The sequence below is a fragment of the Gallus gallus genome, chromosome 12 (assembly GCF_016699485.2).
Source record: "Gallus gallus isolate bGalGal1 chromosome 12, bGalGal1.mat.broiler.GRCg7b, whole genome shotgun sequence".
Classification (NCBI taxonomy): domain Eukaryota; kingdom Metazoa; phylum Chordata; class Aves; order Galliformes; family Phasianidae; genus Gallus; species Gallus gallus.
The window spans coordinates 10,661,978-10,674,399 of NC_052543.1; the positions used below are offsets into that span (position 1 = coordinate 10,661,978).

The 12,422-nt window shown below is 49.1% G+C and overlaps 2 protein-coding genes across 10 annotated transcripts in view; one reads left to right on the forward strand and one right to left on the reverse strand.

Moving 5' to 3' along the window:
* Nucleotides 1–4,620, forward strand: part of CHST13 (carbohydrate sulfotransferase 13) — a 50,613-nt gene extending 45,993 nt beyond the window's left edge. For all 4 annotated transcript variants that reach the window (XM_040646706.2, XM_046900035.1, XM_004944602.5 and 1 more), the window contains one exon: nucleotides 571–4,620. In XM_040646706.2, coding sequence (XP_040502640.1) covers nucleotides 571–1,416 — 846 coding nt within the window. In that variant the 3' untranslated portion in view covers nucleotides 1,417–4,620. The remainder of the gene's footprint in view (nucleotides 1–570) is intronic.
* Nucleotides 4,621–7,665: 3,045 nt separating this feature from the next.
* The window catches only part of SLC41A3 (solute carrier family 41 member 3), a 46,032-nt gene continuing 41,275 nt past the window's right edge, over nucleotides 7,666–12,422 (reverse strand). For all 6 annotated transcript variants that reach the window (XM_040646704.2, XM_015293365.4, XM_004944603.5 and 3 more), the window contains 3 exons: nucleotides 11,745–11,879; nucleotides 10,716–10,864; nucleotides 7,666–8,482 (listed from right to left, as the gene is read on the reverse strand). In XM_040646704.2, coding sequence (XP_040502638.1) covers nucleotides 8,297–8,482; nucleotides 10,716–10,864; nucleotides 11,745–11,879 — 470 coding nt within the window. In that variant the 3' untranslated portion in view covers nucleotides 7,666–8,296. The remainder of the gene's footprint in view (nucleotides 8,483–10,715; nucleotides 10,865–11,744; nucleotides 11,880–12,422) is intronic.

Here is a 12,422-nt window from a genome sequence, read left to right on the forward strand (position 1 = left end):
TTGCATCCATCTATCCCTCTGCCTTGCCTTTGCAGCACACCATTAAGGATTTTTGTGTATGCCCATGCTCTTGTGCCACATTTCTGCCTTGAGCTGTGGCTCCCACATTCACAGCAAGCCCACAAGCATTGATGTCAGGTGGCAGTGTCCCTTCACAGGGAGGCGTGTGGGACCCTGTGCTAGCAAAGGGGCTTCAGTGTTGTCCCCTGGGGTTTAGGCCATGCATGTCCCAGCCTGATATAAGGGAAAGAGCTTCAGCCCAGTGCTGTGGTGGCGGTAACAAATACTTTGTGACCCTTTCTGCACTCCTGGTCTTCCCTCATGGCCTTGGCTTGTCTTCTCGTTCTGCTCATCATCAGATTTTTTTCTTCTCTTTTGCCCCCTAGCAGGTCCAAGCATTCAATACACCGAAGCAAGTTGAGTTCAAAGTGATCACTGTCTATAAAAAGCCCATGAAAGGCCCCCCCTCCGAAAAAAAAACCACCAGGAAAGGGAAGGTGATGGGAGCAATTGTGTGTAGGTCCCCGTTGGTGTGGGTGTGCCAGTGACCATCTCTTTCTTTCTCCACAGTTTGAACAGTCATCACTGCAGGCGGTTCACCAGCAGCGACGGGAGCTGTTGAGCAACGTCTGCAACCGTTACACCCGCAAGCGGCGGCTGCTGCGGCCGGATGACTTGCGGCACTTGGTGGTGGATGACACGCATGGGCTGCTCTACTGCTACGTGCCCAAAGTGGCCTGCACGAACTGGAAGCGGGTGATGATGGTCCTGACGGGGCAGGGCAAGTACCGGGATCCTCTGGAAATCCCTGCCAACGAGGCCCACGTGTCGTCCAACCTGCACACGCTCTCTGAATACAGCATCCCCGAGATCAACCACCGCCTGCGCAGCTACCTCAAGTTCATCTTTGTGCGGGAGCCCTTCGAGCGCCTGGTCTCGGCCTACCGCAACAAGTTCACCCGCAGCTACAACACGGCCTTCCACAAGCGCTACGGGACCAAGATCATCCGGCGGCACCGGCAGGAGCCCAGCGACAGGGCGCTGGAGCGCGGGGATGATGTGCGCTTCGAGGAGTTCGTCTACTACCTGCTGGATCCGCGGACTCAGCGGGAGGAGCCCTTCAATGAGCACTGGGAACGCGTGCACTCGCTCTGCCACCCCTGCATCGTCCACTACGACGTGGTGGGCAAGTACGAGACCTTGGCCGAAGATGCCAACTACATCCTCCAGCTGGTGGGCGCCGACACGAGTGTCAAGTTCCCGTCCTCGTCCAAGACCACGAGAACCACGGACGACATGACGGCCCAGTTCTTCCAGGACATTAGCCCCTTCTACCAAAGAAGACTCTTTAATTTATACAAGATGGACTACTTGCTCTTCAACTACTCCATCCCCTCTTACCTCCGCATCCGATGAGGCAGGTGCTGGGGAGAGGTGGGGGACAGCTGGGTACTTCTCATCTTGCCACAGCTCCTCTCATCCCACCCTGTGCTCATCTCTTCGTTCTTCCCATGCCCTCTCTATTACACTCTGTTCTGTGTATTTCATTCAGGCACAGTTTGGAGGGAGAACACCCCGCAGAACACTGGGGCTGGAGTTTCTTCTTCCCCTTCCCTCCCCCACCCCTCGACTTTGGCACTTGTCAGTGGGTACAGAGAAGCTGCTGGCTTTGAGGGCTTGCCTTGGCTGGGGATTTTCTTGTGACTAAGAGATTCCTCTGTATATCCAAGACTTGGGAAGGGTCCTTTTTTGGGCAGGATCCCTTTGGGTGTTTCTCCTCCTCACTGGGCTGTTCGGGGTCAGCCTGGGGAGCAGGATGGAGCTTGTCAGAGATTTACATAGGACCAGAAATAAAGCAGTAATTTAAGTTTTTCTTGTTCATTTCAAATTGCTCCCACCTTCTTTCTGCCTTCTCCTCCCTCCATCCCGGCTTCCTGAGCCATCTCTACTGCTGGGGATGGCAGCAATGTAAGCTGCATTTGGCTCTGATGAAGCCTGGAGGGCTTTTTGTACCTCTTCTTCCGTGTGCTCACAGCTGGGATACAAAATGGTGTGAACGGAGAGAAAGAAGCTGATCTGCAGCTGGTATGAGTGACACAGATAGAGCAATTTCTCCTGAACGACAGCAGCAGAGCCATCAATCTGTGCGTATGTGCATCTGGATTTCTGGTTAAGTCCAATAAATCCAGGTTCCATTTTTTTTTCTTCTTAATTATTTAAAAACAGGTGTTAATTGTTCTGCAAAGCCATACATCCAACACAGGTGCAGGTACACCCACTTGGCATGAAGGGATGGAGGAGGTGATGCTGCATTGGGAAGGCTGGAGGAGGGTGTATGTAAGCGAGTGTGTGTGAGAGAGTATTTATGCATGTGCCTCAGAAAAAAATAGAATTAAAAATGGGGATGGAGACACCTAGAGGAAAATTCCCCTTTGCTTGGCTGGCTTTGGACAATTCACTCCTTGAAGAAGAAACAGGAGGGGTGGGGGGGAGAACACAAGCAAATGGCAAACCCAGTCCTGGGGTTTTAAGTTCAAGCCAGTCCTAGGAGCTCTATTTCTTTAAAACCATATTTAAAAACTCTTTTCTGTTCAGCCCTGGCTAGGTGGCTGCCTTTGTAAATAAACACAGCAGTAATAGAATTTGCTGTAGTGTGTCTGCTGCCCAGCTGCGAGCACTTGACTTATTAGTGCAATACAATGGAGGTTTTATAAAGCCCCAGTGTGCTCAGACTGTTTAAAAAAAATAATGTTTTCATCCAACAACTTTCGGCTGTTATATCTTAACCTTTTTTTTTGCTCTCTGCCTCTGATCTGTACCTTTCTGCTGACATTTCTTCCTTGGTTATGCTGTTTAGAGAGTGGGTTTAGCAAGCATTGAAAGAGAAAAGGAAATAGAATTGCTGGTGATGGTGGCAGCCTGCGTGGTTCTCCCAGAGCTGGAGGTCTCTTGCTGTAATGGCCTTTCTGGAGATGAATCTCAGAGAACAGAAACAGCTGTTGGGATGCTGCAGATGTCAGCATTTGGGTTCAGAGTGTATTCCTTCTGTGTTCTCAGGAGTCTTGCAGGCCCTGGTTAGTGCTGCCTGGTGTTGGAAATGAAATCATAGTTGCCATCACCACAAGCTTCTGGTCATTGGGAGTCAGTCAGCATCACAAAGGAACGGGGTTTTGGATGAATTTGTGTTCTTGAATACTGTGTTCTGCAGGTAGCTGGTGGCACGTTTGTCCCTGCCACTTGACATAGCCTGGTTCCTGTGGTGCTGCCTCTGGGTTGCAGCTGGCTGTGACAGCAGGGAGCCAGCAACCAGGCTTTGTCCCTCTGTTGGTGACAGTTTGGAGCTGGTGCTGGCTGGGGTGTCCCTTCCTTCTGCATCCTGTCCCCGGCATCCCAAGCATATCCAGTGAGTCCCTGCCTTACCCAGTAGGGCTGCGGCCTACCCGTTGCATTCTGTGGCATGCTGTCTTTGGGCTGATGTGTTCGGATTATACCCATTTCAGGGCTTTTTGTAGAGAAAACAGTTACAATCCACTGCATTTAGGTCACATCCTCAGCCTTCCTCATGCCTAAACATCACTTCCCAAAGCACAGCAACATGACAATGACAGAAAATGGGAGTGTGGAGCAGGTGGTGATGGAGCAAGGAGGACACCGTGTGACAGGAGGGGACAACTGCAGGCGTGACACCTGTGGGACTTCGTGCTCACATCCAGTTCTCTGCATGGCTTCTATTTTTAATTATCTGTTTTCCTGCATCCCTTCTTCTTGCCAGATGAGAAATTAGCAAGGTGATTGGATGAGAAGTCATGGCCTTAAGCTGCCCCAGAGCAGGCTCATGTTGGATATTTGGAACATTTTGTTCTCCAAAAGAGTGGTGATGCAGTGGCACAGCTGCACAGGGAGTGCTGGAGTCACTGTCCCTGGAGATGTTACAGAACCACGGAGATGTGGCACTGGGGGAGGTGGTTATGGGCATGGTGGGGGTGGGTTGGGGTTGGACTCGGTGATCTTAGTGGTCTTTTCCAGCCTTAATGATTCTGTGGTTCTCTACCTCTTCTCTACATAGGGCTGGGAGCATAACCCTCAGTGTTGCTGCACCAGGGCAGCGATGGGTCAAGGCAGGACGGGCTGTGGCCAGGGGACAGCTGTGGGCTGAGCTGCCAAGGTCACCCCAGCAGTGGGAGCCCAAAGACTAACAGAGTAAATCAAGTGAGCTGTGATAATCGCACATGGCTTGGCCTCAGGCAAGGAACAACCTTGCAAACTCTCTTTGAACCCTCCCTTCTGCAACTCCCCCATCAAGTGCCTATTAAAAATTAATAATTAAAAACCAAGAACCATGAAGCAGCATTCAGACCTCTGAGTCACAGCTGAGATGTGGCAGTGGGGTTTGGTGTGAGGCTTGGGAGCTGCAGGGATGCAAAAATAAAGAACAGCATCACCTTTATACATGTCTGTGTGCATGCACACGTATACAGTGTAAATAACAATTCTTTTATAATGTATAATAGAATTATTTCAAATAATTGTAATATTTATATGTTAATACATGGACTATATGTAATAAGTATGTGCAAAAAAATTTGTTACGAGAATAATTAAATAGCAAATATGATTGTACTATACTGTTAATAGTGTGGTTATATTTGTATAGGAGTGTGATGCTTGGCTTGTGTGTGTTTATATGTGCGTGTACACAGTACCTATACAGACACATGTACACAAACACAGAGATCCCTTCCCCATAAAAGAGGAGCCTCTTCCCCTGTTGAGCCTTCCTAGAGGCCAACAAACTCAAGTTCTACTGCGCAGGAGCTTTCTTTCCCAAGCTTGCTGTGCACCGAAGCTTGGTGCTTGTTTACCAGCTGGAGGATTAAATAGACTTCCATTGAAGGGAAAAGAAAATATGCAAGTGTTTTCAAGTATGCCTTGGAAGCGGTGTTTCGCTTGAAGGAGGCTTTTCAGACTTGCTTGTGTTTGCTGGCTTGCACTTCACTCATCCCTGGTGAGGATGCTGTGTCCTGAAAAAGTAGTTTTTCTGGAAAAATACTGTGTGAGGATGGAGGCCTTGTCCTCTTAAAGGAATTTTTTTTTTGGAAGCCATGGAGGAATAGATAAAAATAAAGGTCACTGTCAGCTCAGTTAGGGTTCTGGGGGGTGATGGGGAGGCACAGCCAAGCCCAACCCTGGGCACATCAGTGACAGACACAGCAGCTGAGAAGTTCCTGCTGGGTTAGATTAAAGGCAGAAGTCACTCTGAAATGGCCGTTCTCTGTCTGAGCTCTGCTACCCACACAGGTCTGCTCTGAAGCTGTGTGAATTTCGTGGAGGGAAGCAACACCCTCCCCCATGAATAACCCTGGCGAACACTCCAGGTAGCACAAAGCCAGGCAGGACCTGCTGGGATTTGCTGAAGGCCTTAAAAGCACAGAATCATGCAGGCATTTAACACCAAACCTCTGCTTTGAATGGGAGGGAAATACTTGACTACCTTTGCAGTCCCAGCAGTGCCGCCCATCGCTGTGCACTCAGCCTGGGAGGAGCAGGCTCAGGTGCAGTTTCAGGAATGCTGATCCAAGCTCTGCTCCCGGGTTACATATAGCCTTTGTCAGCAAGGGCCCTTTCTCATTGGCACCAGGAAAAAGAGAAAAGGAGGAAGGAAAAAAGTGTAAACAGGCTGACTGGCCAAATAACTGGCCTCTCGCTGCCCCTGAAAAAAGGAAAAAAAAAAATCCCCTTTTATTAAAACCATTTCCTTTGGTTATGTCATTGATCTTGAGGCTGGAAGCAATTTTAAGTGTGCTCCCCATGCTGAGTGCACAGGCACGGGGCCGACACTGGCTGCCCACTGAGCACTGCACAGAGAACAGAGCCCCTGTGATGCACACACCCCTGCTTGCAGCACCAGCACCTCTGTCCTGAGCCCAGCATGGGTCCCCCCCAGCCCAGCTGAGTAGCTCAAGTAGGGCACAGATGGCCCCCATTACGTGTTCCTGACTGTGCCCTCTGTCAACAGTTAAAACCATAGCTCTGCCCAGGAATCACCCGATGAGGGATGACCCTGTGCCAAGGCTTTGGAGCAGCCGTGCATTGGGTAATGGGGACTGATGCTGGAGGAGCGTGACCAGATCACTGCAGAGCTCTGGTTGGGGGCATCTGGGGGACTGGAGGGAGCATGAGTAAAGCTGTTCTCTTAAAGGAGAGCGCCTAAGACCCTGCAGAGGGCTGGGGGGGATCTGCAGCCCAGACTTGCCCTATTCACGCCCGCTGTAAAAGCATCAAGGCCAGGAGAGGACCTCTCCAAAGCAGCAGGGACAGGCAACATAGTGAGGAAGAGAAAGATGGGGCAGAAGTCATTTGCCAGGACTGCTCCAGCCAGCACCAGATTGAAGCTATCAAGGGTGCACAAAGTAAAGTGCTAAGCTCAAGTTATTAAAATATGTATCTCTTAGTGCAGCTCCCTCAGAGTGAGACTGGCAATCAGATGCTTTCTGTGCTGCCCTTGCGAGCCCCACAGCCACTCACTGCAGCTGCATGCTTGAGGCTGACAGGCGGTGGGGAGAGATAAAGGGGGAGAGGGTGCCCCAAACTCTGACCCCTCCCTGCCATAGAGCTGCTGCAAACACGTCCCCCCACTCAGTTGGTGTGGGGTTATTTACCCTTCACGAGGCTGGGAAAGAAGGGAGGTAACAGCTTATTTTTGTCCAGAGAGTGCTTTTCCCCATGCTGAGTCTCCCAGCGCTAAGGTCACCCCTGTGCAAGACCCCAGACCTGCAGCAGGAACAAAAGAACACTCACATCCAGCAGTCACCTGTCACAGCAGTCCCAAGTACTGAAGAGCTGGGAGGGCCTTGAGCAAGGCAAGGGGCCTTGACCTTCTCAGTTCCCTGCTCCAAAACACACAAATGCAGGCTATTATTATAGGCAAAGTCCAGTGGAGTTTGATCCACACTGTCAACTCCTGACTCCTAAGCATCTTGGAGGAAGCTATTGCTGCTTCGATTTCAGTGAGAATTGACTGCCCTCAGCCCCATGGGCCACCCCAGTACATGGCTGGGAACACACAATAGCCACTCTGCAGTGAGGATGCAAAGAGTCCTCTGCCAAATTCCCATCCTTATGCACACACATGGGTCCCAGATTCATTGTGCAAAGGATGGATGGTGAGGGTGGAGAGGGAACTGGCTTTAATTCTAACCTGAAACATGTGCTGCCAAAGTCCATCGTTGGTTAGGAAGCACCCATTTTGCTGAAGTCCTATTAGAATTGTGTTGTCCAACACTGACTGGAAGAGAAAGCAGCAAACAAGAAGTTCATAGAGTCATATAATCACTGGAGTTGGAAGGGACCTTTAAAGACCATCTGGTCCAATCCCTGCAGTGAATATGGACACCTACAGTTCCATCAGGTGCTCAGACCCTCTCCAGTCAGACCTTGAGTATCTCCATGGATGGAGCATCCACCACTGTGTCAGTGCCTCACTGCCCTTATTGCAAAAGACTTTTTCTTATATCCAACCTAAATGTCCCCTCATTTAGCCTGAAACCATTTACCCTTGTCCTGTCAGACCCTGCTAAAGAGTCTGTCCCCTTTTTTCATATACCTCCCTTTTAGATACCAGAAGTAGAGCCACAGCAAGGAAAAACCAGCCCTAAATCCACTACATGGCATTTTTTAACCACTTTATTTGTGCGTGTGCATTTCTATAAACATTTTAACTAATGGACGTTTCATAAACCGTAAAAACAAACCCAAAGCTCCTTCTCCCAAAACACAATCAATCCAGCCAGTCAGACAGCAGCAATGGTGCTGTGCAGGTAGGAGCTGTCTCTATGTATCTTCCCACCAGGAGCCAGCAGGGCTCAGAGCCCATGTGTCTGAGCGATGGAGAGGGGAAAAACGACCTGGGTGCTCTCCTCCTCCAGGGAGAGAAAAGGGGTGAATGAACTATTTGGACGGTGAATGAGATTTGGACAGAGATGCGACATTGACTCACGGGATCGGATGCAGCCAGTTCAGCAGGCTTTAGAGTGGCCTTGCAGGCTGTTTTGGTGCTGGGGACTGAAGCCAATCAAAATGCTCATCACCATATGGCACCAAACAGCAGGCGCTGCTTAAAACCAGCTTGCTCACGTGCAATGGTACAAAGCCTGGGGGTGCTGACTCCTCTGAACGGGCGAGCCCAGCTTAAGGCACGATGGGGAGGAGAGGCAGGGCGGTAGGGTCCAACCCAGCCTCCACTGTCCCAGAGAGTTGTGCCGTGTCGACTCAGTGACATGGAGCAGCACGCAGTCCTTCAGTTGCCCAGGTTCATGTCTGCACCGTGGATGAGCCAAACCAGACGGAAACAGACGGCGAGGAATCCAGTGCCCAGGAGATCCCCCAGGGCAGTGAGGTAGGGGATGGAGAAATTATCGGGATCCAACGCCTTCCTCCACATCAGGCGCACAATGAGGTCAGCCACGTAGAGCAGGATTCCCACCTGGAGAGGCAACACAGGCACTACCGTGAGTAACAAGAAAGCATCGCACAGCCTCCATCAGCTCACAGCCAAAATGTTGTGGCCATGGTCAAAATGACACAACCACAGCCAATGTGCCAGAGCCAATGAGCATCTCTAAGAGGTCTCCAGATCACCAGAGGATCACTGTTTCTCTGCAGGATGGAGTTGCATCATACAGGTATAGTTGGCTTTTGCATCCCTGCAAACCCTACTGGCTCATGCCCTTGGGCATTGCATTGCCCAGTATCACCCATGGTGCCACAGCCCCCTGGCAGCTGTCCTGGTGCGAGGACCACAAGTCAACTGCTCACCAGCACTGCATGGACCAAAAACAGGACTCTGTCAACACCAACAGCATCACAGTTCCCACCTCCCATACCATGAATGCTCCTATTCACTCCAACAGAAACAGGACTGCCGTGAACATGCATGCAAACTCAAAGTATAAGTTTGTGGCCAGTTTTTTTTCTCCTCATCTTTCTTTTTTTTTCCCCACTAGAAATTCAGATCTTATCTACTTTGTTTTGCCTAATCTCAGTAGACAACAGGAGTTTGAGGCAGTTTTTAAATCAAGGTTCTCCCAAGCAGCACTGACACGTTAAAAAGAGAAAAACATTCCTTTTTTTCATCTCAACAACTTCAAAATCTTTGCTGTGATTTCTTTTAATTCCTATTTAGCTCTTGATTCTGATAAACAGATGGAGGAAAAAAATTACTTCTCTTAAAGATTAAAGACAGTCTAGTTAATTGAATTAAGAGGGGAGGGAGAGTTTGCACCCCACTTCTGTGGTCCCTCCATAGGAGACCACAACCGAACAGGAACCAAAAGACAGAGGTGGCAGTCCTAAGGGAGAGGTGGGAGGAGAAATAGAGGGAGAAAACTAAATAAGCAAAATCACAGGAACTAAAGCCGGGTAGAAACTAAAGGGTTTTATATAGTCCTCCTTCCATTCGAAACCAACGATGTCATGTTTCATTCCTAGTGACCACAGAGAAAACATTCATCTGTCCCTTCCTACAGAAACTCAGCAGTTTAAATAAAGGCTGTTAGCGGATTTTTCCCAAGCCTCTCTTCTTTAGACCAGCTAACCCCACTCCGTTCAATTCTGAGGTCATATTTTCTGGGCCTCTGATCTTTCTCTTTGGGTTTCCTCCAGATGACCCAAACTTCCCCCTCATTCTTTCTGGTTGTATTTATAAATTGTAATGGAGGGAAAGAAAGAACCAGGCTGAGCACATTCTGGGCTCCCTGGGAGTCTTCCTGGGTCAGCGGCGTTGCTGGGATTCTGCTCTTTACTCTGTCATTTATTCGGCGTATTTTCACGCTTGGCTTTGGTTGAGGAGTTACCTCAACGCATAAAGAAAAGAATAAATATTTTCCTTTGCAACTACAGCTGTGGCGCTGGGCTTAGGGTTGTGCAAAGGTCAAGAAAAGCTTGATTGTTTACACATGCAAGGAATTTACCCGCGGACACACGACTGTTTGTAAGGCAAAGCGAGAAGCCAGCTACCTCACCCTGCAACCTAATGAATCACTGATTTAAAAGGGCAAGCAAAGCCAGAGCCTCTGTGACATGCACATCCATTTCTGAATGAGACGGCAAAGTTTACAGAGCAGTGAAAACAGTGAAAGGGAACAGGCAGAACAAATTGGTTAACAGTCCACTGCTGATCCAGAACCTTCACTTTCAGAGATGAGCTTCCCAGGGCTGGGCTTTCCCTTCACTACTGACACATTTGGCCCTGTCCAGAGGGATCCCCATGTCCTAACCATGATTTGTAACACTGGTTTCAAAATGAGTGAGGAAACCTGCTGGCTGGGGCTCATAGCCTCCCACTTGCTCTTTACTGGGATGACCAGTCGTAGCCTAAGAATAACTGGGGCTTGGAAACTCCAAGAGTGAATATGGTTAAAAAGGTACAACCTACAGCAAGAGGTACCTGCTCGCTAAGCTGAGCTGCATTAAGCAGACAAACGTATGATAGTAATTTGTTCCTCATCTCTAATCCCTCACTTAAAGGTAGTTGCACACCTATGGGAAACTGAGACCTTTGCAATCTGGGTGAAGTATTACCGCATGTACAGAAGATGGAGGATGCTATGCCTAAAACGCATGGAAATGGGGTCACTGCCAGGGGCCTGCCTCTCAGCCTGCCCAGCTAAGAATGTTTTGTTTTCATGGTATTTTTTGGATGAGAGTTTGGGGCTTACCTGCAGCAAAGCAGCAGTCAGATAAAACATCACAAAGGTGAAGGACAGAGATGTGTGGCCTCCTTGCAGCAGGTGGATGGTGTAGAGGAACACGAGATGCCCCGGGACAACCAGGAGGAACAGGACTCGGGCTGACTTGGAATTAACTTCTGCAGAAGACAGACAGAAACAGTGATTGTAGCAGCTGCAGATGGTGGAGAGAGGACAGAACACGGCTGTGTACCGTAGTGGTGATAGGCAGAGTTGGGGCTGTCCCCTCCCACCAGACACATTGCTAACGCCTTTGCAGCAATTTGGAGCATCTGCAGTATCAACCCAGCAGTTCTGTCTGTCACTGAAAACTGTGCCAGAGATGTGCTCCATGCTGATCCTCTCACTCTACATCTTCCACACACTCCTCTTCAGGAGCTCTCTGCCTCCCACTGATTCTGCTCTGTCTTGCTGCAGCCCACGTCCCCAGTTCTGAGTCTGCTGCAGCACTAACTCCCAACCTAGCAGGGAAAATCAAGGGGAACCTAAAATCTAAAAGGATAACAGACTGAAATCCAATTTTGCTGATGTTTAGGTTTATCCATTGCTGAAGATGGAGGAATTGTTGATTTTCAGCAAAGTTATGCTCTATTCGCTTCCCTTTCCACACCTGATGGCCCTAGGCTGGCCATGAGTAAAACAACCTTCCGTAGAATAACATCTGGGATTCCTTTTCAATTACTTTCTTTAAGTGCTCCCTGAAGAGCAGTTTCTTACATGTCAGGGAGCAAGTATGGGTTGATGGGTTAATGGTTGGACTTGATGATCTTAGAGGTCTTTTCCAACCTTAATGATTCCATGATTCTAAGTACACACAAAAGCTTTTTCTCAAAGCTCCTACTGCACAGATGTTGCTTTCCAATCTGTGGATCTTCCCTGCAAGGGAGAAGGGGAGTTCTGCCTTTGAAACCCACCTAGTCCTTCTCCAACCAGGCTGGATAAAGGAGCTATCAGTGATGACGGGCCGTGAGACATGGACACCTAGGTTTCAAGGTCTACCTGATGAGAAGAATGTGGTGCATGGATTGGGCCAATTCTGCCTCATCTTGTATGGCAAAACTCCAGGCATGCTCCAGAAATGTAGGAATGTGGAAATACGGCTGGCCTGGATGGCAACCAGATTCCCTCCAACACCTATGAGGACAAAACAGAGTAAACCTGTAAACCACCTGTACTGCAGCAGGAAATCCAGCCTCAAACTTAGCCCAAGATGTGTCATTCACTTACAAACTCTCTGGGAACAGCAGTGAGAGAAGGGGAAAACCTGATCCCACTTGTCATGGTGATGCTGTGCTATTCACCTGGCAGGAACAGCTTTTAAAAATCAAGAAGGCTCCAGTGATCGTCTCCTTACGAATGCTTTATTGGAAACATTTTCCCTGGCTTCCCAGCACCAGCAGCAGATGCAACGTGGCTTCTGAAGATGATGCAATTGCACCTGGTTTTATGCAGTCTGTGAGCAACACCTGGGGAAGGCAGTGCAGGCAATGGCAGCTGCCGCTCACAGTCACCTCTTGGATTTACTCAGCCAGAGAACCATTATTGTTTAAAAGACAACAAACATCATGGAGAATGATTATATGTCTGTCTAAAGGCATCTGACACACTTGTCAAATGAGAAGAAATCATACGAGAATGAATCAGAGCCCAAATATGTTAGGTAATTAAAAGGCAATT